Source organism: Macaca mulatta, chromosome 5 (genome assembly GCF_049350105.2).
Source record: "Macaca mulatta isolate MMU2019108-1 chromosome 5, T2T-MMU8v2.0, whole genome shotgun sequence".
In the NCBI taxonomy this organism is placed as follows: domain Eukaryota; kingdom Metazoa; phylum Chordata; class Mammalia; order Primates; family Cercopithecidae; genus Macaca; species Macaca mulatta.
The window spans coordinates 97,693,340-97,721,107 of NC_133410.1; the positions used below are offsets into that span (position 1 = coordinate 97,693,340).

Below are 27,768 nucleotides of genomic sequence, written 5' to 3' on the forward strand. Positions count from 1 at the left end.
CTCTGTCAGAAAGAAGAAAGAGAGAAAGAGAGGAAGAGACAGAGAAAGGGAAAGAAAAGGAAGGAAGGAAGGAAGGAAAGAAAGAAAAAGAAAGAAAAAGAGAAAGAAAGGGAGAGAATGTTTAATGCTCATGGATTTGAAGATTCAATATTGTTAAAATATCTATATTATCCAAAGCAATCTATAGATTTAATGCAATTTCCATCAAAATACCAATGACTCTTTTCAGGGAAATAAAAAAAGTTTTTTGTTTTGTTTTGTTTTGTTTTGTTTTAAATAGAAGACCTTTAATAGCCAAAGCAGTAAGCATAAGAACAAAGTTGTAGGCATCACCCTACCTGTCTTCAAAATATACTACAAAGCTAGCAACCAAATCAGCATATTAGTATAAAAACAGACACACAGATCAATGGAACAGAATATAGAATCCAGACATAAATCCACACACTTAGAGCCAACTCATTTTTGACAAAAGATGCCAAAAATATACAATAGGGAAAGAGGACAGTCTCTTCAATAAATGGTGCTGGGAAAACCCAACAACCCCATGCAGAAGAATGAAACCAGACCCCTGGCCGGGTGTGGTGGCTCATGCCTATAATCCCAGCACTTTGGGAGGCTGAGCCGAATGGATCACCTGAGGTCAGGAGTTCAAGACCAGCCTGGCCAACACAGCAAAACTCTGTCTGTACTAAAAATACAAAAATTAGCCAGGCATGATGGCAGATGCCTGTAATTCCAGCTACTCAGGAGGCTGAAGCAGGAGAATCACTTGAACCTGGGAGTTGGAGGCTGCAGTGAGCAGAAATGCCATTGCACTCTAGGCTGGCAGACAAGAGCAAAACTCTGTCTCAAAAAAATAAAAGAAAGAAAGAAACTACACCCATGTACAAAAATCTGCCGAGACCAGCTCGGTTGGGGCCCTAACCCAGGGGTGCTAGAGGAATTAAAGACATACACACAGAAATATAGAGGTGTGAAGTGGGAAATCAGGGGTCTCACAGCCTTCAGAGCTGAGTGCCCTGAACAGAGATTCGCCCATGTATTTATTCACAGCAAGTCAGTCATTAGCATTGTTTCTATAGATATTCAATTAACTAAAAGTATCCCTTATGGGAAACTAAGGGATGGGTAGAATTAAAGGAATAGGTTGGACTAGTTAACTGCAGCAGGAGCATGTCCTTAAGGCACAGATCGCTCATGCTATTGTTTGTGGCTTAAGAATGCCTTTAAGCGGTTTCCCACCCTGGGCGGGCCCAGTGTTCCTTGCCCTCATTCCCATAAACCCACAACCTTCCATCTTGGGCGTTATGGCCACCATTAACATATCACAGTGCTGCAGAGATTTTGTTTACGGCCAGTTTTGGGGCCAGTTTATGGCCAGATTTTGGGGGTCTTGTTCCCAACAAAAATCAAATCAAAGTTAATTAAAGACTTAATATAAGACATGAAACTACTAGAAGAAAACGTTGGGGAAAAGCTTTAGGACATTGGTCTGGGCAACAAATTTTGTGGAAGATCTCAAAATCACAGGCAACAAAAGCAAAAATAGACCAGTGAGATTATATCAAGTGAAAAAGCTTCTGCACAGCAAAGGAAACAATCAACAAAGTGAAGAGACAACCCACAGAATGGGAGAAAAATATTTGAGATCTATCTGACAAGGGATTAATAACCATATTATTATAAGAAACTCAAATAACTCAACAGCAAAAAAATCTGATTTTAAAATGGGCAAATGATCTGAACAGAGATTTCTCAAAAGCAGACATACAAATAGCCAACCAGTATATGAAAAAATGCTCAACATCACTAATCATCATAGAAATGCAAACCAAAACCATGAGATATCATCTCACCCCAGCTATAATGGCTTTTACCAAAAGGGAGTAAGGATTGCTGGTGAGGATGTAGAGAAACGTACACTTAAGTTAGTGTACATTTCATACATTGTTGGTGGGAATGTAAATTAGTACAGCCACTATGGAGAACAGTATGGAGATTCCTCAAAAAACAAAAAATAGAAATACCGTATGATTCAGCAATTTCACTACTTGGTGTATATACAAAAGAAAGGAAATCAATATATCAAAGAGACATCTGCACTCCCACATTTATTGCAGTACTATTCACAATAGCCCAAATTTGGAATCAGGCTAAGTGCCCATCAATAGATGAATGGATAAAGAAAATGTGGTACATACACGTAATGAAATATTCTTCAGCCATAAAAAAAAGAATGAAATTCTGTCATTTTTGCAACAACATGGGTGGAATGGTCATTATGTTAAGTGAAATAAGCCAAGCACAGAAAGACAATTATCACGTGTTTTCACTCACATGTCAGAGAGTTAAAAAAAAAAAAAAAGAGTGAACCTCATGAAGATAAGGAGTAGACTGTTGGTAACCAGAGCCCAGGAAGAATGGGGGAGGTGGTGGGGAAAATGAAGAGAGGTTGATTAATGGGTACAAATATACATTTGGATAGAAGAAATAAGACCTGGTGTTCAACAGCTCAGTAGAATGACTATAGGTACATTTCAAAATCACTAGCCAATAATAATTTGAATGTTCCTTTTTTTTTTTTTTTTTTTTTTGAGATAGGGTCTGGCTCTGTCGTGCAGGTGGGAGTGCAGTGGCGTGATCTGGGCTCACTGCACCTTCCACCTGCCAGGCTCCAGGCTCAAGCAATCCTCCCACCTCAGCCTCCCATGTAGCTGGATCTACAGGTATGTGCCAATACGCCCAGCTATTTTTTGTGTTTTTGGTAAAGATAGGGTTTCACCATGTTGCCCAAGCTGGTCTCCAACTCCTGAGCTCAAGCGATCCTCCCATCTTGGCATCCTAAAGTGCTAGGATTACAGGCATGAGCCACTGTGGCTAGCCCAAGATAAATTACTTAAGGAGATAGATATCCCAATTTGATAATGTGTCAAATTATCATATGTACCCCCAAAACATGTACATCTATTATGTATCAATAAAAAATTTTTTAGGCCAAGATTGGTGGCTCATGCCTGTAATCCCAGCACTTTGGGAGGCTGAGGCAGGCAGATCACTTGAGGTCAGGAGTTCGAGACCAGCCTGGCAAACATGGTGAAACCCCATCTCTACGAAAAATACAAAAACTAGCCAGGTGTGGTAGTGCCCGCCTATAATCTCAGCTATTCAGGAGGCTGAAGCAGGAGAATCGCTTGAATCGGGGAGGTGGAGTTTGCAGTGAGCTGAGATCATGCCACTACACTCCAGCCTAGGTGGCAAAGCGAGACTCTGTCTCAAAAAAAAAATTTTTTTTTAAAGAAATAATATGAGGGCTCAGTGTCTTATGGTAATAATACCAAACTCTTACATTCTGTGCTTGAGAAAAGAAATAAACATTAAGAAATTACTATTCAGAAAAAGGTTATATTTGGTATATAAGAAAACAGAACCAGAAATATTAATACTATTCACTGACTCACTACTCATCAATCCAATTGTCCAATATACCCTTATTAGCATCTACCAAGTTCCAGGTACTCTTGAAGTAGAAAAATAAAGAACATTTGTTCTTCTCTTTAAAGAACTTGGAATATGGTCATAAAGAGTGGTGAACTGAAATTATATAAATAGGTTCTATAATAGTTTCTTTAAAAAAATCAATAATGCTGATGATGGCTAACATTGTCAAAGTTGCCAAATCTAAAATCCAGTGCTCAGCTGGACATGGTGGCCTGTAATCACAGCACTTTGGAAGGCTGAGGTAGGCAGATCACCTAAGGTCAGGAGTTCGAGATCAGCCTGGGCAACATGGTGAAACCCCATCTCTTCAAAAAATACAAAAGCTAGCTGGGCGTAGTGGCACATGCCTGTAGTCCCGCTACTTAGGCGGCTAAGGCGGGAGGATCACTTGAAGCTGGGAGGCAAAGGTTGCTGTGAGTTGAGATGGTGCCATTGCACTCCAGCCTGGGCGACAAGAGCGGAAACTCAGTCTCAAACAAACAAATAAATAAATACAAATCAGTGCTCAATCCTTACCTTGCTCTACAAGAAATTGACAAGAGTTGATCCTTCCCTTATTCATTACTTGCTCTGTCTATAACTCCCGCTCCTGGTTTTCCTCCTATGATCAGTCCTCTAGCCTCTGCCACATTGTTGCCACATTCACCCCCTGGGGGTTCTCATTCAGCCATCTGGCTTTAAGCATCATCTCTACACTGATGGCTCCCAATTTTCTGACTACACCCCAGCTTCTCTCTACAACTCCAAAACAGTTTATCCTATTGCCTTCTTGATTAACAAGCATCTCACAGTTATTACCAATCTATACTCCAGACCCACATAGCTCTAAACCTGCACCTTCCTCACGGTTTCCCAGTCCAGTAGAGTTTACCTTGCAGTAACCCCTAAGCCAACCCTGGAGTAATCCCTAATCCCTTTTCTTCTTTCCCCCCAATTTCCAATCCGTCATCAAATCTGTGGACTCTTACTTTCAAAACACGTCTTGAATCTAATAACTTCTCTCTTCCCTTCTAGGATATCACTTGACCTGGACTCTGAAGTAGTCTCTGCTAATTGGCTTTCTGCTTCCATTTGTGTCCTATTATTTTTCACACAGCAGCCAGATGAATCTTTAAAAACTAAAGTCAGATCATGGCTCTTCTCTATTCAAAACCTTCCAACTGCTGCTTTTCATCCTCTGCCCTTAGGCAATATCACGACTCATTCCCTCATTTCCCATGTCCCCTCAGCTCTCTGCACAAATATCACTTCATCAGGGAGATCTTTCCTAATATCTCAAATACCAGTGCCTTCGGCCTCCACCCTCTGGTTCCTGTTGTATTTTTCGTTGCCCCTTGATATTACACTTATGTGTTTTATGTAAATGCATCAAGAGGATCTTGTCTTTCACTAACTGTATTTGCAGGTCGGGCGCGGAGGCTCAGGCCTGTAATCCCTGCACTTTGGGAAGCTGAGGGTGGGGGGGTGGATCACTTGAGGTCAGGAGTTCGAGACCAGCCTGGCCAACATAAGGAAACCCCATCTTTACTAAAAATACAAAAATTTGCCGGACGTCGTGGCGCACGGCCGTAATCCCACCTACTCTGGAGGCTGAGAGTGGAGAATCGCTTGAACCCGTGAGGCGGAGGTTGCAATGAGCCGAGATGGTGCCACTGCACTCCAGCTTGGGCAACAGAGCGAGACTCCTCCGTCTCAAACAAACAAACAAAAAACAAACTTGTATTTTCAGTGCCAAAAAAGGTCTGGAAAGAGGTGGGCACTCGGATGCTTCAATTCTAACACTTTAGATATCTATTAAATTATCCCAACATATTAGATTTGCTGAATTGCTGTCCATATTTCGTAGATGTGATAGCTGAAGCACGGAATCATGAGGTAACCTACTCAAAGTGGCATTAATGACTCATAAATGGCTTAGGATATAAACCCAGGTTCAACACCTGGGACGCCCTCTCTGCTCTTCAGCACTTGAAGTTCAGGCAGCAGAGAGAGCTGACGTGGAGCCAGGGCTGCGCTCCTGGGGCGGGTTGAAGACAGGGTGAGCATCTTGATATCCTGGAAATCATCGCGCACCCAGTCACCAGCGTTCGGGAGCCTGTCGCAGCGGGACGGACGGAATCCGGAGCAGGCGACAGGGCGCAGAAGCGGGATGTATTTCTGTTGGGGCACCGACTCCAGGGAGCTGCAGCGCCGGAGGACGGAGCGCAGCCCCGGGGCTGAGCTACTGCAGGCGGCCAGCGGGGAGCGCCACTCTCTGCTGCTGCTGACCAACCACAGGGTCCTCTCGTGCGGAGACAACAGCAGGGGCCAGCTGGGCCGCAGGAGAGCGCCGCGCGGGGAGCTGCCAGGTGAGCGCGGGGCCCCAGGTGCGGGGTGTGGGGACCCCAGTGCATGGGCGCGGGGGCTTGGGTACCGGGCGCAGAGAACCGGGTGCGGGGCGCTGGGACCCCGGGTGAGGGGCGCGGGGGCCCAGGTGCAGGGAGTGGCTCAGATGCTGGGCGCCGCGGGCCAGGCAGGGGGGGGTGTTGGGAGCCTCGGATCCCTCCGGACCAGAAGAGCCACAGGAACCGGGAAAATGGTGCCCTGTGCTACGAAGAGCAGCTTCCTCAGTTTCGTTTTCCCGATGCCCCTCGGATTTGTTTCGGTTTCCAATTCAAGTTCAAAGCGAAACTGAGAGCCGAAACTAACCTGGTCAACGCTGCTCTGGACAGAGATGTGGTCCCTCCGGCTTGCCTTGCAGACAAATCCTCGCCTGCACGGTTCTACCTGGAGAAGGCAGCCTGACCTTACAAACGTGGTTTGTGGGTTGGACACATGTATCTCCCTTAGAAATACACTGGGACCTTTTTTTCTTTAAAAATATGTGATAGGCTGGGCGCAGTGGCTCACTCCTATAATCCCAGCACTTTGGGAGGCTGAGGCCGGCGGATCACGAGGTCAGGAGATCGAGACCATCCAGGTCAATATGCTGAAACCCCGTCTCTGCTAAAATACAAAAAATTAGCCGGGCTAGCCGGGCGTGGTGGCGTGTGCCTGCAGTCCCAGCTACTAGGGAGGCTGAGGCAGGGGAATCGCTTGAACCCGGGAGGCGGAGGTTGCAGTGAGCTGAGATCGCACCACTGCACTCCAGCCTGGCGACAGAGCAAGACTCCGTTTCAAAATAATAATAATAATAAATATATATTGTTTATATATGATAATACAATAATCGTTATGGATTATTGTAGAAATACGAGAACAAAATCACCGTAGCTCCAACACCCAAAGATAACTCCTAACATTTTGATGCATTTTCTCCCTGTCTACTTTTTTCTATGTATATAATCTTTATAAAAATCATGTCATTATAGATTTGTATATGCAGTATTCATGCAACTCTGAACACTGTGTTTTCATCAAACATAATCTTATGAACATATTACCCTTTTGTTGTGTATGTTTTGAAAATATATTTTAAATTGCTACATAACATTCTAAACTCTGAGAGTACCATAATTATTCTCTTTTTGTGGAAATTAGATTGTTTCCCACTAGGGACTTTTATAAATAATACTGATTGATATTCTTGTAAGCAAATATTTGACCACATTTCTGATGACTTGCTGAGAATAGTTTCAAAAGGTGTGTGGAGGAGGAAAATTTTTCCTTTACCTTCTTAGGTTCAGCACCTGGGTCCTGCAAACTTAACTGACAAAAGACAGATCGACAGGAGGAAAAGCATACAATTTTATTAATCTTTTACATATAGGGAAATTTACATGCCTGGGAATTTACAGAATAGAAGTGAAACTCAAGTGCTTCGACTTAGGAGCTTGTGTACCATGTTTAACAAAGAAAAAGGGATTTGGACTTTAAAGGATGATGAACTCAGGGAAAGTGACTAGAAAAATATATGGGAAAATCTAATGGACGATAAGGTTATTTTAATTAGACTTGTTTATGCAGGCTCACCTCAGGGCCAAGTCTTCATCTTAGGTGACCCTTCTCTTCTTTTTTTTTTTTTTTTTTATTTTTTGAGATGGAGTTTCGTTCTGTCGCCAGGCTGGAGTGCAATGGCATGATCTCAGTTCACTGCAACCTATGCCTCCTGGGTTCAAATGGTTCTTCTGCCTCAGCCTCCCAAGTAGCTGGGATTACAGGCACGCCCCACCATGCCCAGCTAATTTTTATATTTTTAGTAGAGATAGGGTTTCACCATGCTGGCCAGGCTGGTCTCAAACTCCTAACCTCGTGATCCACCTGCCTCGGCCTCCCAAAGGGCTGGGATTATAGGCATGAGCCACCGCGCCTGGCCGACCCTTCTCTTCTTGGTGCAGGAGATGGGAGCTTCTCACAAAAGGATAGTTGTGACCTACTTTTAGGTAGATCAGAAGAGAGCAGAGAACTCTTCCTTCATCTGTTGATTCTTAATTGCCTTCAGCTCAAATTCTTTTGGTAAAGTAGCAAGTTTTTAGGTCTTATCACCTTCATTTGGAAATGAAGGGCAACATGATAGTTAACGCCAAATTGTTCTCCAGAAAAATGGTACCAATTTCTATCTTTGTGAGTGCATGAATCTTTGGGAAATTTTAGCCTTGCATAAATTTACTGTAAATAGTTGAAAAAGATAAGATTACAAAGATAAAAGGAAAACCAAAATCTTAAATGTTACAAAAACGTTACTGGTATGATGTTCTCAACTCCAAACGTCTAATAATTCAGAGACAGACACCTTGGGAAAGCAGTTTAGATTGGCTTGTAGGGAAATGTGATCCGGTTTTCATTTGTGGCCATATTTAGGGCCTCCATTGGGGCATAGTTTTCACTTTTCATTGTGAGAGGATCCAGCACCTGCCTCTCACATTCATGAGGTAGGCGCCCTTCCAATTTCCTTCTGAGCAAGGGATTCACTGCTTTCAGTGTTTAGGGTGGGAAGACAGAATGGCAAAATGGAGGAGATCCTAAATTTTTTCTGGGTCCCTTTATTTTGCTGGGTTTTGCTAGAGAAACATTTGGTCATGTGTCATAGTGCCTAGAAGTTACCCCCTCCATGATGCCTAATCCTTTAAATAGCAGCCATTAAAAGATAGACTTGAGTACACTAAATGTTTTTAAGAGTCAATTTGAATATTCAGCAGTTCATGAATTGAGCAGCACCAGACCTCAAGCAGTTGGGCTCCACTAAGGGAGGTGCAAGGAGATGCCAGGGGTAACCTTTGATAAGGTGTTCCAGGAAGTAAGACAAAGAAAATATTTGATTGGTTAAAGTGGAAAGTCCCTTGTTTGAAGTAGTCAACTGTTTCTGGTTGGTAAAGTCTCTTAAGATGTTAGTTGGTGGTTTCTGATTGCTTAACCTTAAGTTTCATTTTCCTAGGCTATGATCAATCACTCTGAGTTGAGTTTTGGTTTGCTTAGGTAGGAACCCAAGGCGCTGGACCCATCTCAACTTAATAGTCTCCCAGTTGATTATTTTAACAGAGCTGTATCCTATCAAGACAGGGTAACACACATTGGAATTTACTTCCGTCAGACATTTAGAATGGACTTAAGGTCTTGAGTTAAAAGACCATTGGAGGAGACAAGAAATCTGGATGATCCTTCTTTTTGAAGAAAAGTGCTGTCTTAAACTTGTGTTAAATTAATAATCCGGTGGTGGTGGTTGGGGGGTGTTTTGTTTTGTTTTCCAAAGAACCAATTCAGGCATTGGAAACCCTAAATGTTGATCTTGTGAGCTGCGGGAAGGAGCACTCCCTGGCTGTGTGCCACAAAGGAAGGGTCTTCGCATGGGGAGCTGGTTCTGAGGGGCAGCTGGGGATTGGAGAATTCAAGGAAATAAGTTTCACACCTAAGTAAGTATTTCAATCCACTCCTTCATTTATTCAATATATTTAGTACCATGTGCCAGGCACCATGCAAGATGCCAGGATACAAAGACAACTGTGACAGGCCAGCTTCAGTGATTCACGTCTGTAATCCCAACACTTTGGAAGGCTAAGGTGGGCAGATCACTTGAGGTCAGGAATTTGAGACCAGCCTGGTCAACATGGCGAAAGCCCCTCTCTACAAAAAATACAAGAAAATTAGCTGGGCACGGTGGCAGTCACCTGCAATCCCAACTACTTAGGAGGCTGAAGCGGGAGAATTGCTTGAACCTGGGAGGCAGAGGTTGCAGTGCATGCAGAGAATGCACTGCACTCCAGTCTGGGCAACAGAGGGAGACTCAGTCTCAAAAAAAAAAAAAAAAAAAAAAAGACTATGACAAACACAGTTCCTAACCTGAAAGATGAAGGCAGGAAAAAACCTACAACACCAATTATTATTTAATTAGAGCAGAGTGAAATGAGATGTGACCCTTTGATCTTAATCTTATCCCTTGGAATATCTATGGGGGCCCACTTAGACCTCCAGAGTGGGTATAAAGACTACTGTAAAGTAGAAACATTTGAGCTGCAAAAGATACAGATATAAATCTTACCTGAACTTCCTTTATCACACTAAAACAGAGCCTCCTGAAAATACAGTTCCCAGTAGCTTCCTTGAGTGAGAGTTTCCTGGGAAATCAGTTGTCATTAAGATAGACCACCCATAACCATTACCATCAAAAAGCCCAATAGAACCTTCTATACTTTCTCACTGAAGTCCCAAAGCCCCGCCTTTTATTAAGTTGACAGATATAAAACTTTACTTTGGGATATTCTGCAATAGCGAGCACACTTGTAAATAACCTTTGTCTTTTCTCATGTTAATCTATTGTCAGTTCATTTGCAAGCCCCCAAATATTGGACCAAAGGTGGAAGAGGAAAAGTTTTTTTCCCAACATAACCTTTTGACGTGTTATAAACCACTGGGCCCTAACATTTTACTTAGTAAAGTGGAGGGAAATGTCACATTTCCTCACAAACAGCTTCCCAGGACAGACATGACAAGTAGTTGGCTCTGGATTGTGTGTTTATGAATTACATACTTAGGGAATTTTCAAATGCATGCTTTTTAATATTAGGAAGTGACCTCTTGTTACCTCTTCTGGTCATTAAATTCTAGAAGAGATCAATGTTATTTGGGGGACTGAGCATTGAACTTGGAATGAAAAGACCAGAATTTGAGTCTGGTTCTACAACGTGATACCTATTTGACCGCTTTGAGTTTCATTAGATTCACCTTATGAAATTGCCAATAGTGGCCAGGCTCAGTGGCTCATGCCTGTAATCCCAGCACTTTGGGAGGCCGAGGCAGGCAGATCACCTGAGATCAGGATTTCGAGACCAGCCTGGCCAACATGGTGAAACCTCATGTATACTAAAAATACAAAAAAAAAATAGCCAGATGTTGTGGTGCATGCCTGTAATCACAGCTACTTGGGAGGCTGAGGCAGTAGAATTACTTGAACTCAGGAGGTGGAGGTTATAGTGAGCCAAGATCGCACCACTGCCCTCCAGGCTGGGCCACAGAGCGAGACTCCATCTGTGAGAAGAAAAAGGAAATTGCTGATAGTTATCTGCTTTTGATGCACAAAAATGGTGGCAATTTTGTATGATTTAACCTAACGATTTCTTTATTAAATTAGGGCTTAAATTAGATGATGAAGATGTTGGTATTCTATAAATTCTAAGGCCCTATACTATATATGTAGAAAAACATTATTTTTCTCTTAGGCTAGTAAGTGTAGAATAAAATTAGTATATTAGATATTGCATTAAAGTCCAGTAACAATGGCTTTTGCATTATATACTGTTTTGGATTCTGTCCTATACCTTTGTACATGTTGATGTCATGTTAAAAACAGTTTGAGGGCTTTGGAATAAAGGTACTACAGAAATACAAGAAAATAAAATGGTTTTCCTAGACCAGATGTATTACTTGAGATACTTTTAAATATCTGTAGTCCACTGGACAACTCACTCTAAATAAGGATTAATTAACTTTGTATTATTTGTATTACAGGAAAATAACGACTCTGAATGGTATAAAAATAATACAAGTTTCCTGTGGACACTACCACTCCCTGGCATTATCAAAAGGTAAGAAACACTTTTTGGATCTGAGTGTGATTAGGAAGTAATTTTTTGAATAGGAATTATAGCTGTTGATTTTTAATGCACTGGGGTTTATTTTGAAGTTTTTCATTCTCCAGGTTTTGTAAGATATATTGTTTTTATATTTTTTTCTCAAATTTCGTGGTCCTAATTATACTCTAAACAGTGCCTAATTCATAGTGCCATAAGGGGCTGTCTCTGGTTATTTGACCTAACTGGCTAACTCTCTCAGAGCTTAGTAGTGGCTTTATTTCCAGCCCTTTGCTCTTTATGCTGAATGGCTTGTCCACACTGGCAGACTTATTTGTCTATTTCACTTAGATCAAATAAAGAGAAGTCAAGGTGTCAAAATCATGACTATATTTTTTTCTTTTTTAAAATTTTTACTTCTTTATCTTTATGGACACATAACAATCATACATCTACACTTTTTCGACCAAACTCCACCCTCTTTTGTCCACCCTCAATACAAATTTCTCAATGGAGAGTCTGAAGGAGGAAAAATTTTTCCTCCACCCTCTTATGCGTAGTCTTTGGGAACCTGCAAATTAAATAAACAGAAGACAAATTAAAAGAGAAAAGGCACCCAATGTTTCCATTTTTTTTTTTTTTTTTCTTTTTTGAGATGGAGTCTTGCTCTGTCACCTAGGCTGGAGTGTAGTGGCACAATCTCAGCTCACTGCAACCTCCACCTCCTGGGTTCAAGCGATTCTCCTGCCTCAGCCTCCCAAGTAGCTGGGATCACAGGTGTGTGCCACCATGTCCGGCTAATTTTTGTATTTTTAGTATAGACAAGGTTTCACTATGTTGGCCAGGCTGGTCTCCAACTCCTGACCTCAAGTGATCCACCCGCCTCGGCCTCCCAAAGTGCTGGGATTACAGGCATGAGCCACTGCCCGGCCCCCAATTTTTATTGATATTTTTGTGTACAAGAGTTCACAGAAAAGAAGTGAAACTAAAAGTAGTGGTTAGACTCAGGGACTTATATACTGTTTTAATAAAGAAAAGGGAGTCTGGGCTTCAAGGGATAATAAATTGTGAGAAAGTGACTAGGAAATATATAGAGAAACCAATGGAAGATAAGGGATATTTTAGTAAGATTTGTTTATGCAGACTTAATCTCAGTGCTGTTTCATCGTCTTCAGCGATAAAAGTTACTCTTCTCTCCCTGGTACGGTAGAGTGGAGATAACGCCACAAAGGGAAACTTACGCCCTGCTTTTAGGCAGATAAGAGAAGGGCAGAAACCTCTTCCTGCATCTCTTAACTCTCAGTTGCTTTCAACTCAAAACAGTCCTTACACCAAAGCAGCATATTCTTGTGTGGCATATCCTGATCCCCTTCAAAGGACTGTAACGTTTGTATGTTCCTCAGGTGATGTCTTATGTATCATTGCAACTGTGCCATGGTTTATGGACAGCTAATATTTATTGGTCGCCTTCTATGTGCCAGCTGCCATGTTAAATGCTTTATGTGTGTTTTTTCACATAATTACCTTACAAACACAGGAATTGGGCGGGGCATAGTGGCTCACACCTGTATTTCCAGCACTTTGGGAGGCTGAAGCAGGAGGATCACTTGAGGCCAGGAGTTTGAGACCAGCCTGGCCAACATAGTGAGATCCTGTCTCTACGAAAATTTGAAAAATTAGCTAGGCCGGATCACAAGGTCAGGAGATCGAGACCATCCTGGCTAACATGGCGAAAACCCGTCTCTACTAAAAACACAAAAAATTAGCCGGGCGAGGTGGCGGTGCCTATGGTCCCAGCTACTCAGAAGGCTGAGGCAGGAGAATGGCGGGAACCCGGGAGGCGGAGCTTGCAGTGAGCTGAGATCTGGCCACTGCACTCCAGCCTGGGCGACAGAGCGAGACTCCGTCTCAAAAAAAAAAAAAAAAAAAAAAGAAAAATTAGCTAGGCATGGTGGTGTGCACCTGTAGTTCCAACGAATCAGGGGGCTGAAGTGGGAGGAGTGCTTGAGCTCAGGAGTTTGAAGCTGCAGTCAGCTATGATTGTGCCACTGCATTCCAGCCTGGGCAACAGAGTAAGACTGTTTCTAAAAAAGAAAAACAAACCAACAAAAACAGGAGCAGGGTATGATTTATATCCTCATTTCAGAGATGGAAAAAATTGGGTTCAGAGACTTTAAATAATTTACCCAAAGTTACACACTAAGAAACAGAATTGTCAGGATTTGAACCTATAGTGTTTAGGTCTCAACTCTAAGTGCTTAACTACTACACTGCACTGACTACAGGTCCAGGGCATATGCCATGGCCATTGTGTGATTCCTTCTACCTGTCATTTCTAGGTCTTTGATCGTGGGCAAGTTATTTAACTTGGCTGAGTCTCAATTTTCTCATCTGTAGGAATATTGATACCTCACTTGCAGGTTATTTAGAAGATTCAGTGAGAAAAGATACTCTGTGTACCTTGTACAGTCCTTAGCATATACAGAGGCACCATAAATAGGAGCATCTTTTCCTTCCTCACTCTCCTTCTTAATTATGGACATGATGTGAATTCTTTCCTTGGGGTACTGACTTGCCTTTGCATTCGTCTGGACTGTAAAGGCTGGGCAGAGCCCAGGCATTCAATGATTTGCTGTGGAGAAAGGTGAGTTCTCATAGACCTTCGTGAGAGTTTGACGTTTTATATTGTGCCCTCAATATTATTTTCTGTGTTAGAAATTACTTTAGAAGAGTTAAAAAATAAAAGATGTAATAATTTATTAAAAAATCTCTGAGATGTGTTAGTATTTCACTGGGTGTATACTTAGGCATTAGATAAGCTTAGATTCGGCTTTTTTTTTCTGGTTGTGTGCGGTGGCTCACACCTGTAATCCCAGCACTCTGGAAGGGGGTCACTTGAGCCCAGGAGTTTGAGACCAGCCTAGCCAACATGGTGAAACCCTGTCTCAACTTAAAATAGAGGCTGGGCACGGTGACTTATCCCTGTAATCCCAGGACTTTGGGAGGCCAAGGTGGGTGGATCACCTGAGGTCAGGAGTTCAAGACCAGCCTGGCCAACATGACGAAACCCCACCTCTACTAAAAATACAAAAATTCACTGGGCATGGTGGCAAGTACCTGCAATTCCAGCTACTCGAGAGGCTGAGGCAGGAGAATCACTTGAATCTGGGAGGTGGAGGTTGTGGTGAGCCAAGATTGCGCCATTGCACTCTAGCCCTGGGCAACAGAGCGAGACTCATCTCCAAAAAAAAAAAAAAGGCAGATTAATAGGAGAAAAGGCATATGCATTTATTAATATGCATGGGGGAGAACCACAGAGCAATCACCCCAATGCCCCAATGGGGTAGAGAAGCTCATGTACCATCTCGAGGCAGAGGTGGTCCTGTTGTGTAGATAAAGCCTTACAGGTAGCAGCCCTCAAAGAGAACAGATGGTGAATGTTTCTTCCAGACCTTTAGAGGCGTGGGACTCTCAGTTAATCTTTCCTAGATCAGACTCGGGAGGGCCTCAGAGAAAGCCTGCCTGCATCAATGCAGATTTTCTGTACAGGCACAAATCTCCCTCACAAAAGACAGCTTTTTAGCTATTCTTGTACTTCCAGCCCTACTGAATAGCCATCTTGAAATAACGTTAAAGAAGTGGGATGAAATATATTGGTTTGGTACCCCTTCAGGAGTAAGGGGGCAGAGAGTGAGTACCTGGGTGGAGGGAAGGAGTCTTTCTAGTTTATAAGGTGGTCAGGGAAGATATCTCTTATAAGGTGACATGTGAGCAGGAACCAAATGAAAAGGGAGGGAGAGAGAGAGGATGCTAACCATGAAAGAATTACCCAGACACAATGGCCACGAGGTTGGGGCATGCTCAGAAGTGTACTCTAGGAATAGCAAAGGGTCTTGAGAGAAGGGAGCAGGGGGAGATGAAGTCTGGGAAGTGGGGGTGGGCCAGACTGGTGATGTGGGGTCTGTGATGGGAGTTGGTCCTTCACTGAGTGAGACAGCAAGCTCCTGAAGTATTTAATTGGACGTACATTCTTAAAAGGATCACTCTGGCTACTCTTTGGAGAACAAACTGCTGGGGTCAAAGGTTGCCTCGGGGAGATCAGTGAGGTGCTATCATCATTTTCCAGGAGAGAAATGTTGGTGACTTGGCTAAGGTGGTATCAGTGGAGAGGTGAGAAATGGTGGGATTCTGGATAGAGTTTGAAGGTAGAAGTTTTGAATTTGCTGGGTTGACGGGTGTAAAAGAGAGGAGTTAAGGATGACTCTAAGATTTTTGGCCTGAGCAGCTGAAAGAACACAGTTGCCCTTAACTGGAGGGAGAAGAGTGGACATTGTTTGAAGGGATTTTTGAAGGTGACCTGGACCGCCCTGCTTGCCTTTAGTTGGGATACTTTAATCTCATTTTTTTCTTTATCTCTGTTCTACCTTTTAAAGATTTGTAAAATTAAATAGAAATGGAATAGAAATAGAAGGAAATCCTACCATTTGCAACTTGGAGGACATCATTCTAAGTAAAATAAGCCAGACACAGAAAGACAAATACCTAATGATCTCACTTAGATGTGGTATCTAAGAAAGTCAAACTCAGCCAGTCGCGGTGGCTCATGCCTGTAATCCCAGCACTTTGGGAGGCCGAGGTGGGTGGATCACTTGAGGTCAGGAGTTCGAGACCAACCTGGCCAACATGGTGAAACCCCATCTCTACCAAAAAAATACAAAAATTAGCCGGGCATGGTGGCACACGTTTGTAATCCCAGCTACTCAGGAGCCTGAGACAGGAGAATCACTTGAAACCAGGAGGTGGAGTTTGCAGTGAGCCAAGATCGCGCCACTGCACTCCAGTCTGCATGACAGAACGAAACTCTGTCTCAAAAAAAAGGAAGTCAAACTCAACAAAAACAGAGTAGAAAGGAAGTTGCCAGGGGCTGGGGGTTTGGGGGAAATCAGAAGATGTGGGTCAAAGGGTACAAACTTTCAGTTATAAGGTGAATATGTTTTTAATGTACAGCCATGTGACTATACAGTTAATAATAGTGCATTGTATACTTGAAGTTTGCTAAGAGGGTAGATCTTAAGTATTCTCACTGCACACACACAAAGGTAACTATGTGAGGTGATGGATATGTTAATTAGCTGATTGTGACAATCATTTAACAATATATATGCATTTCAGCACATCATATTGTATACCTTAAATACATGAAATTTTTATTTGTCAATTATACCTCATTAAAGCCACAAAAAAAATTGTAGAATTACAGTGTAGTTTCTATTTGAATTTGGTATTCTAATATGTGTACAATTCTTAATTTCTTGTTTTTGTTTTTGTTTTTGTAGATAGCCAAGTGTTTTCATGGGGAAAGAACAGCCATGGGCAGCTGGGCTTGGGGAAGGAGGTCCCCTCTCAAGCCAGCCCGCAGAGAGTGAGGTCCCTGGAGGGGATCCCACTGGCTCAGGTGGCTGCCGGAGGGGCTCACAGCTTTGCCCTGTCTCTCTGTGGGACTTCGTTTGGCTGGGGAAGTAACAGTGCAGGGCAGCTGGCCCTCAGTGGGCGTAATGTCCCAGGTAAGGAGATAGTCTTGTTTGTGCAGTAAATCATTCTTTCTTTCCAGTTGGAAGACCAACTTGGCAAAGGGCAGTCTTAACAGTTAAAACAGTGGTTCCCAAACTTGTGACACATTCGAATAACCTAGGGAGCTGTATTAGTTTCTTGTTGTAGAGGTGACAAATCATCTCAATCCTAGCAGCTTAAAACAACACAAATGTATTATCATGTAGTTCTGGAGGTTAGAATTCTGACACAGGTCTCACTGTGCTAAAGTCAAGGTGTTAGCAGGTTGCTTTCATCTCTACAGGCTCTGGGGGAGAATCCATTTTCGTGCCTTCCCCAGCTTCTAAAGGCCACCTGCATTAATTGACTCATAGACCTCTTCTTCAAAGCTAGCAGTGGCTGATCAAGTCTTTCTCAAGTCACATTACTTTCATGTAGATTCTTCTGCCTCCCTCTTCCTCAGTTAAAAGACCCTCGATTACAGTGTGCTCACCTGGGTAATCCAGGCGACTCTCCCTTGTTTTAAGGTCAACGGATTAGCAACTTTAGTTCCGTCGGTTTCGGTAACTTAACATATTTACTGGCTCCAGGATTAGGAAGTGGGAGACCATTATTCTTTGGGAGGCCATTATTCTGCCTACTGTGGGATCCTTTAAAAATCCCGATGCCCAGGTCAGACCCCATACCTATTAAATCAGAATGTCTGGGGGTGAAACAGAAGCATCCGTCATCATTAGAGATCTCACAGGTGATTCCAATTTGCAGCAAAGTTTAGAAACTGCTGGATTGGGAGACTGCTAACATTAGGTCAAACAACCAGTTCCTCTAGACAAAAGAAAACTTCTATAAACAACCAGTTCCCCTGAACACAAAACTCTTCAAGATGTACTCCCCACAAACTCCATCCTCCTCTATTCAATTCCTTACATTCAGCTAACATATAGTTAACACCTAACCTGTGCCAGTCCCATGCTGAGCACCTATACCTTGTTTCATTTCATCATTTCAGCATTAGCTAAGTTTTTCTTTCCTTTCCTTTTCCTTTCCCTCCCCCTCCCCGCCCTTTCTCCCTCTCCCCTCCCCTTCTCCCACTCCCTTCCCTTTCTCCCCCTCCCCTCCCCTTCTCCCCCTCCCTTCCCTTTCTCCCCCTCCCCTCCCCTTCTCCCCCTCCCTTCCCTTTCTCCCCCTCCCCTCCCCTTCTCCCCCTCCCTTCCCTTTCTCCCCCTCCCCTCCCCTTCTCCCCCTCCCCTCCCCTTCTCCCTTTCCCCTTCTCCCCCTCCCCCCTCCCCCTCCCCCTCCACTCCCGTCCTCTCCCCTCCCTTCCCTTGTCTTCCCTTCTCTCATCTTCCCTTTTCTTTCTTTTTTCTTTTCTTTATTCTTTTCTTTTCTTCAGACAAGGTCTCACTCTGTTGGCCAGGCTGGAGTGCAGTGGTGTGATCTCAGCTCACTGGAATCTCAGCTCTCAAGTAGCTGGGACCACATGCACACATCACCACACCCAGCTAATTTTTGTATTTTTTGTAGTTTCAGGCATGAGGGTCTTGAAGCTTAGCTGTCTAGGTCAATAGCCTTGGGGTTTCACCATGTTGCCCAGGCTGGTTTTGAACTCCTGCGCTCAAGTGATCCACCCGCCTCAACCTCCCAAAGTACTGGGATTACAGGTGTGAGCCACCATGCCCAGCCAGTTTTTCTTATCTTTTCAATTTTTATAATACATTTGCAGAGCACCTATCATGTGACAGAAATATGTGAAAATTGTCAGAATCAATATGGAGTCACTTATTTCAAACCCTAATAAAATGGAGTTGGGAGGCCGGGGGGCATGAAGGCAGGATCCTCACACAGATCCGTCTGATAATAACTATCCCAGAGGACTCTACCAAAACCACAACCTTGCAGTTAAGGCCACTTCTATGAGGACATCTTTCCAGTAACAGTGTTTCCGAACTGCAGCCTTGCAAATAACCTTACTAAATGGCAACCTTGCAGTCAGGGTAGCTTCTGTGTAGACCCTCTCCTAGCAATGGCCAGTGCACATGTCACTGCCTGCAATAAGTCCTTGTAACCAATGAACTTCTGTTTCAAAATAAGCTTCGTGTACTTTTCCTTTTTGCCTTTAGAAGTTCCCGCTTGCCTCAACCTTCTCAGATATGCCCATGGCCTGCTATGACATGCATATCCTGGATTGTAATCCCATCATTCATTCCCAAATAAACTTGTTCTTTGAGATCTTCTCTGTTATTTTAGGTTGACACACGAATACAACACAATGGCAGTAGTATCAGGCATGAGGGTCTTGAAGCTTAGCTTTCTAGGTCAATAGCCTTGGGCATTCCAGAAGATGAGATAGCTTCCAGAAATAAATGTTAAAGGGCACTTAATTTTTTCTTTCCCAAGGTAGGATTTTTCCTCTGTCTTATACTTTGGATTGTTTACTTTTAAAAATTATGTTAATGAATTATAAAAATAATAAAAGATACAAAAGATACCCCTTACATGAAAAATATAAAAAGATATTAAAAATATAAATACTCATGAAATCTGAAAAGTATGTTAGTGAATTATAAGAATAATAAAATATATCTGTTACATAAAAAATATAAAAAGCTATTAAAATGTAAATAGTCATGAAATCTGAGTCTGTTTCTTATACTCTAAAGATGCTGCTTTCTTTCAATAGTGCAAAGCAACAAGCCTCTCTCAATTGGTGCACTGAAGAATCTAGGTGTGATTTATATCAGCTGTGGTGATGAGCACACTGCGGTGCTTATCCAGGTAATCTAAAATGTGTTGCTATTTTTTTAAGTTCCAGAGAAATGTTAACAAGGTACATAGGTACTAATTATTGTTGAAAGCCAGAGACCTTAGCCCATTTGGGCCACTATAACAAAATACCATAAAAAGAGTGGCTTATAAACAACAGAGATCTATTTCTCATAGTTCTGGAGGCTGGAAAGTCCAAAATCAAGGTGCCAGCAGATTTGATGTCTGATGAGGGCCAAACTTCTCATTCATAGATACTATATTTTCACAGTGTCCTCACATAGTGAAGGGGCTGAGGGGTCCTTCTTGAGTCTCTTTTGTGAGGGCACTAATCCCATTCTTGAGGGTTCTGTCTTCATGACCTAATCATCTATCAAAGGCCCCATCTCCTAATATCATGGCATTGAGGGTTAGGATTTCAGCATATGAATTCTGGGGGATGCAGACATTCAGACTGTAGCATAAGATATATATACTAATATCTAGACAGAGCCATTCAGTGTACACATATCTAAAGAGGAGATGTGAACCAAATATAATTCATAAGGTTTTCAAGATCCTATAACAAAAGCTAATTTCAGCTTTAGGAAATATCTTTAGATACCTACTAAATTAGGTTAATAGCTGTGTGGGGTGGCTCACGCCTATAATCCCAGCACTTTGGGAGGCCGAGATGGGTGGATCACGAGGTCAGGAGTTCAAGACCAGCCTGGCCAACATAGTGAAATCCCATCTCTACTAAAAATACCAAAATTAGCTGGGCGTGGTGACGGGCGCCTGTAGTCCCAGTTACTTGGGAGGCTGAGGCAGGAGAATCAATTGAACCCAGGAATCAGAGGTTGCAGTGAGCCAAGATCTTGCCACCACACTCCAGCCTGGTTGACACAGCAAGACTCTCCTGTCTACAAAAAAAAAAAAAAAAAAAAAAAAGGTAAATACAGGAACTAATCCCTTTTAGCAATTATTATTATTATTATTATTATTATTATTATTATTATTTTTAAGACAGAGTCTTGCTCTGTCACTCAGTTTGGAGTGCAGTGGTACAATCTCGGCTCACTGCAACAACCGCCTTCCAGGTTCAAGCAATTCTCCTGCCTCAGCCTCCCAAGTGGCTGGGATTACAGGCGCCCGCCACCATGCTAGGCTAATTTTTGTATTTTTAGTAGAAACAGGTTTTCACCATGTTGACCAGGCTGGTATTGAACTCCTGACCTCAAATAATCCACCCACGTCAGCCTCCCAAAGTATTGAGATTACAGCCATGAGCCACTGTGCCAGGCCCCTTTAGCAATTATTCATTGACAATGTGATTCTACAGATAAATATTATTATAGAAGCAACAAAGTAATTCTTACAGTTTTCAATAACCCACTTTACAGACTAGAAGATTGTTTCATTTCATTTCTTGCTTGGCATAGTTACGACCCAGCTTCCTGAATGTTTTCTTCCCATTCTTGTCCTTACCATACAATATATTCCAAAGGGATGGATTCCTTCTGGAGCCATGAGGAATAGACTTGAAAACTGCTTGTGTAGTTGAAATGTTTGCTTAAAAACTATATTCCCCCAATTATTTTTATTGTTTGTTTTAAATGCATATCTTAAATTAGAAAACCCTCAATTGTTTGGATTATATTATTCGTAATATAAAGAATAAATAGAATTAAATAGAATAAATAGAAATAAAGAGAAAGCTACAGTTGTTTGTAATCATAGAATGTTTTGAGAAGACAGTATTTTTAGGAAAATGCTCAAATAAATTCAACCTCATACTTAAATGTTGGTTTTACTCTTGAACCAGTTAATTCGTCCATCTATTCATTCAATAAAAACTTATTAAGTACCTAATTCTTTCCTTTTCCAGCTTTATTATGGTACAGTTGACAAATAAAAATTGTGTATGTTTATGCTGTACAACATGATGTTTTGATCCATGTGTACATTGTGAAATGATTACCATAATCAAGCTAGTTAACATATGCATCACCTCACAGAATTATCTTTTTTTCTGGTTAGAATCTTTAAGATCTACTCTCTTAGTAATTTTCATATATGAAACACATTATTAACTATAGTCACCATGCTGTACAATACATCACCAAGGTGCCCAGTTTTTAAGGAAATGCTAATGATTTTTTTTTTTAATTGTGTAGAGATGGGGTCTTGCTGTATTGGCCAGGCTAGTCTCAAACTCCTGGCCTCAAGCAATCCTCCTGCCATGGCCTCCCAAAGTGCTGGGATTACAGGTGTGAGCTACTGTGCCTGACCCCAGCGATTTTTCATGTTTAATGTGTTAACTCAACATACACTATTAGAAAGAATAAAGGATCTCTCCTATTTATGTAGAGCTTGTGTTTCACAGAGTGCTCCCATATTAACTCTTGTAAGACACTTAATCAGTAAGCTTTTAGTTACCTTTTTAAACCTGAAATTAATTTGATTCTTCCTTTGCTAAGCAGGATGGGAAAGTGTTCACATTTGGAGACAATAGCTCTGGACAGCTGGGATACAGCCCCACTCCTGAGAAGAGAGGTCCACAACTTGTGGAAAGAATTGATGGCCTAGTTTCGCAGATAGATTGCGGAAGGTAATAGGCTGCTGCTGCTGCTGCTGCTGCTGCTGCTGCTTCTTCTTCTTCTTCTTCTTCTTCTTCTTCTTCTTCTTCTTCTTCTTCTTCTTCTTCTTCTTCTTCTTCTTTCTTCTTCTTCTCCTCCTTCTCCTCCTTCTCCTCCTTCTCCTCCTTCTCCTCCTTCTCCTCCTTCTCCTTCTCCTCCTTCGCATGTGTAGAAAGTGTCATATTTTATTACTTAGAAATGACTCACATGGAATGTTATCAAACCTTAAAACCCTAAAATATGGCCGGGCGCGGTGGCTCAAGCCTGTAATCCCAGCACTTTGGGAGGCCGAGATGGGCGGATCACGAGGTCAGGAGATCGAGAGACGATCCCGGCTAACACGGTGAAACCCCGTCTCTACTAAAAAATACAAAAAAATAGCCGGGCGAGGTGGTGGGCGCCTGTAGTCCCAGCTACTCGGGAGGCTGAGGCAGGAGAATGGCGTAAACCCGGGAGGCGGAGCTTGCAGTGAGCTGAGATCCGGCCACTGCACTCCAGCCTGGGTGACAGAGCAAGACTCCGTCTCAAAAAAAAAAAAAAAAAAAAAAAAAAACCCTAAAATATGTGGTTGCGCTTTTTATAGAGCATTTTCCTGCCTGAAAATTTACTTATTTCAAATATAGTTTAATCTTTCAGTTTTTAATCTTTATTCTAGGTATTTTATTTATTTAATAAGAAATAATTGGAAGTCTACTGTGTATAGAACACTGTACCAGGTGCTGGAGGATGGGAAGTAGATTGATAAAAATAGCAGAGCTTTCCTGCTTAAGTTGATAAGACAAAATTAAAGTAAATTAATCTCATGATGCAGAATAATAATAATATATATATACTTACATATATATTCAGAGTTCTGCATGACCTAATTATGAGGACACTTTGAGTGTTTAAATGTCTACCCAATGCATTAAAAAAAAAAAAACAAAAAAATAGAAATGCCTGCATTTAAAACACAAATGATAGAAACCATAGTAAAGACCCATCAATAACATTCTATTTTTAAGATTAGTGGTAAGTTAATATTGACTGGCCATCTGTTTAGCCACATCCTTTGATGCCCTCTAACACTGATATTGTGATAGGGGAGCTGGGTGCTTAGTAAAAGCAAATTGGTTTTTTGTGTTTGTTATTTTATGTTAAGGGACATCATCTTTCTCAAAAGCCATGAGTGCCTTAGTCTTCATTATGGTGTTTTCTCTCTCCTGTAGTTATCACACCCTTGCATATGTGCACACCACTGGTCAGGTGATATCTTTTGGTCATGGACCAAGTGACACAAGCAAGCCAACTCATCCAGAGGCCCTGACAGGGAACTTTGACATTAGATGCCTGATTTCTGCTGAAGGTATGAGTCCCACTAATTCATGATTTTGTGTTCATCAATGCCACTGGAGGAGAACTAGTATCTTTCAAAGGATCCTACAGAACTGTAGTTTCCCTAGTACTTTTATTTTTTTTTTTTGAGACAGAGTTTCACTCTTGTTGCCCAGGCTGGAGTGCAATGACCTGATCTCGGCTCACCACAACCTCTACCTCCCAGGTTCAAGTGATTCTCCTACCTCGCCTCCTGAGTAGCTGGGATTACAGGCATGCGCCACCAAGCCTGGCTAATTCTGTATTTTTAGTAGAGATGGGGTTTCTCCATGTTGATCAGACTGGTCTCGAACTCCCGACCTCAGGTGATCTACCTGCCTCAGCCTCCTAAAGTGCTTGGGATTACAGGCGTGAGTCACCGGGCCTGGCTGTACTTTTTCTTTATATATATATATATACACACACACACACAGACACACATATACGTATACACACATATATATGTGTGTGTATGTGTATACGTATATGTGTGTGTATATATATATGTAGTGCATTTTTTTCTTATGCAGTGAATCTTAGGGTATTTGGTAATCATTTCTAAAGATTAAGGTAAGTTCAAGACAAGCCTGGCCAACATGGTGAAACCCGTCTCTACTAAAAATATAAAAATTAGCCGGGCGTGGTGGTGCAAACCAGCAATCTCAGCTACTCGGGAGGCTGAGGCAGGAGAACCGCTTGAACTCAGGAGGTGGAGGTTGCAGTGAGCTGAGATCGTCCAGCCTGAGCAACAGCGTGAGACTCTGTCTCAATAAAATAAAATAAAATAAAATAATTAAAAAGATTGAGGTAATACAGAAGAGAATCCTAACTTGATTACGTAAGCATCAGAACAATACACTTTTTTTTTCCATAAAGTGAAAGCAAGTTTATTAAGAAAGTAAAGAAGCAACCAGAACAATGCACTTTTATATATTTAATCAAATGTCTTCTAAAGCATGGCCACATGGCTGCATTATACAAGTGCATGAAAAACTAAATTTTAGACTAAGTGAATATATGACATGTAATCTGATCAAAACTGATCTTTTGTTTCAATATGATGGGAGGGAAAAAAAAGAAAAAAATTAATCTTTTATGCGTTTATAGTCCAAATCCGTTTAGGAGAATATAAATTGCCAGTAAGTAAGTAAATTTGGCTTGGTAATACATCAGATTTATTTTTACTTCTAAAAGCTCGTAAGCATGGATTTATGACTTTCTTTTAGACCTCGTGGATGTTCAAGTCAAACACATTTTTGCTGGAACATATGCCAACTTTGTGACAACTCATCAGGTATCTATTATACTTTTTGCTCCTCTTAAAAATTATTTTTTCTCAAGATATCAGAGCAGTATTTGAAATACTGCATTATTCACATATATTCAGGTGTTTTACTAAAACAATAAGGTCCTGTATTAGAATGCTTATGAAAAAATATTACATAATTCTCACTTCCTTATTCGTTAACTTTCCTAACAGATTAGACACCCCCCGCCCCCACCATTTCAGATTTCCTTTTTCTTTATTAGTAAGTGTGTATGTTGAATTTGCATTATGTAAGTGCACATACACATGTAACTTTTGTCAACAGCAGCTGTTTCTATCTTGAGGAGGGAACTGAATTTTCCCTGTCCAGGACTGTGAAGAAAGGGTTTGTGAGGTGTCCTGTAGGGAATTTCCCAGTGGCACCTCCTTCAACGGGAGGATTGCCATGTGTGTGAGTGTGCAGGGGTGTGTGTGGAGGGGGCGGCCTGCAGCGTCTCAGCTGTCCTTTGTTGCAAGGGTCACATCATCGAGTCCCCAATTCAAATTTATTGCTTAACAGAATTAATGGTGATAGATAACAGTAATGACTCATTTTAACTGCAGTCACCATGTATCAGGCAGCAGTCGAAGTTCTTCAGATGATCAAGATGTTTAATGCTCATATCAACTCTCGTTGATTTTATTTTTCACATTTTACCGCTGAAAAAGCTGAGTCTCGGAGAGGTGAATTTATGCAAAGTTGCACTGTTAGTAAGTGGTAGAGCTGGATTCGCATCCAGGCAGTCTAACCCAATAGCTTACACCATTATCCACCATGCTATAGTGCCTTCCTAATTGTTAACAGGAGGGATTTTATTATTACATTTCTGGGTGAGTTCTGAAGTGTTTTTATGGAAACAAAAGCCTTCATAGTTATTTTTCTAATTTGTACTTTTTCCTGTTATCAGGAATGTTACTTGATGTTTAAAACATTCCTGATAACAGGAAAAAGTACAAATTAGAAACATAATAGACCCTTTCTATAGTCCCTGGCACAGAAAGTAGTCAGAGGCAAAGGTTTCCGTCCTGCTGGGATAGTTAGGAGACTATACTTTGGTTGCTCTATCATAGTGGTTCAATCAGCCGCTCAACAAAAATTGAGACCCTTTTATATATCAGGCTCTGCTTTTGATGCCTGGGACAAAAGTGAATAATACACACAAGGTTACCCTCATTCATAGCATTTGGACTCCACAGGCAGGGCCGGACCATAAATATGTGAATGCAAAATAAATAAGATTGTATTAGGGGCCCAGCATGGTGCCTCATGCCTGTAATCCCAGCACTTTGGTTGACCGAGGCAGGCAGATCACTTGAGGTCTGGAGCTCGAGACCAGCCTGGCCAAAGTGGCGAAATGCCATCTCTAGTAAAAATACAAAAACTAGCCGGGCATGGTGGCATGAGCTACTCGGGAGGCTGAGGCAGGAGAATTGCCTGAACCCAGCTACTTGGGAGGCTGAGGCAGGAGAATCGCTTGAACTCAGGAGGTGGAGGTTACAGTGAGCTGAAATTGTGCCACTGCACTGCAGCCTGGGGCACAGAGCAACACTCTGTCTCAAGAAAAAAAAAAAATTACATTAGACAGTGACAAGTACTCTGAAGAAAATAAATCAATTGTTTGAGATTGACGGAGGTGGTGTTCTTTAGAAAAGCCTGTCAGAAAAGGCTTTGTAGAGGCTGTGACAGTTGAGCAGAGATTTTAGCCATGCTTAGGTCCAGAGAAAGAATGCACAGAGCAGAGGGAACTGCACACAGAAAGACTGTGAGGCAAGAATGAGTTTGGTATGTGTGACAGAAGGCCAGTGAGGCAGAACCGTAGGAAGAAAGGATGAAGAGCTCTACAAGATGGAGCCAGTTCTGTAAGCTGGGGTCAGCTATGTGAGGGGGGACCGATCAGAAATGTGCTTGGAAAGGAGACCTAGAGACTGAGCTGGATATGTGAATGCGGGGCTCAGGAAGGATGCTGGCAATGGAATATAAACACAGCAGTTATCAACCCACAGACGGGATTTAAAGCCAGGGACCTGGATGAAAGCTCACCGAGAGAGAGAGTGCAAATGAGAAAAGAAGGGGGACAAAATCAAGCATCTCCATCAGAGATCAGACAGTGGAGGATCCAGAAAAACAGATTAAGAAGGACCAGTTTCTGAGGAAAGGAAAATCGGGAGAGGCTGGCCAAACAAGCCAAGAGAAGAAAGCACCCGTTCGGAGGTCCTCTCTTTTGTTTTTGTTTGTTTGTTTGGTTGGTTGGTTGGTTGTTTTTTTGTTTGTTTTGAGACAGGGTCTCACTCTGTTACCCAGGCTGGAGTCTTGGCTCACTGCAGCCTCAAATTCCTAGGCGTAAGCCATCCTCCCACCTCAGCCTCCCGAGTAGCCAGGGCTACAGGCTCACAGCACAATGCCCAGCTAATTTTTGTATTTTTTTTTTTTTTTTTTTTTTTTTGTGGAGACGGGATTTTGCCATGTTGCTCACGCTGGTCTTGAACTCTTGAGCTCAAGTGATCTGCCCACCTTGGCCTGGCAAAGTGCTGGGATTACAGGTGTGCACCACTGTGCCTGGCTCCCAGTAGTACCTCTTATCTACAGTTTTGCTTTTCACAGTTTCAGTTACCCACATTCAACTGTGGTCTAAAAATACTGAATGGAGAATTCTGAAATAAACAACTTGTAAATTTTAAATCACATGTTCTGGGT

The 27,768-nt window shown here is 42.1% G+C and overlaps 1 protein-coding gene across 2 annotated transcripts in view; it reads left to right on the forward strand.

Annotated features, from left to right (window-relative positions):
- The first annotated feature begins 5,407 nt into the window (after nucleotides 1–5,407).
- HERC6 (HECT and RLD domain containing E3 ubiquitin protein ligase family member 6) overlaps nucleotides 5,408–27,768 on the forward strand; it is a 65,693-nt gene continuing 43,332 nt past the window's right edge. For both annotated transcript variants that reach the window (XM_028848618.2, XM_078002009.1), the window contains exons 1-8: nucleotides 5,408–5,849; nucleotides 9,170–9,329; nucleotides 11,422–11,498; nucleotides 16,820–17,047; nucleotides 19,714–19,808; nucleotides 22,259–22,386; nucleotides 23,623–23,759; nucleotides 24,994–25,061. In XM_028848618.2, the coding sequence (XP_028704451.2) occupies nucleotides 5,651–5,849; nucleotides 9,170–9,329; nucleotides 11,422–11,498; nucleotides 16,820–17,047; nucleotides 19,714–19,808; nucleotides 22,259–22,386; nucleotides 23,623–23,759; nucleotides 24,994–25,061 (1,092 nt within the window). In that variant the 5' untranslated portion in view covers nucleotides 5,408–5,650. The remainder of the gene's footprint in view (nucleotides 5,850–9,169; nucleotides 9,330–11,421; nucleotides 11,499–16,819; nucleotides 17,048–19,713; nucleotides 19,809–22,258; nucleotides 22,387–23,622; nucleotides 23,760–24,993; nucleotides 25,062–27,768) is intronic.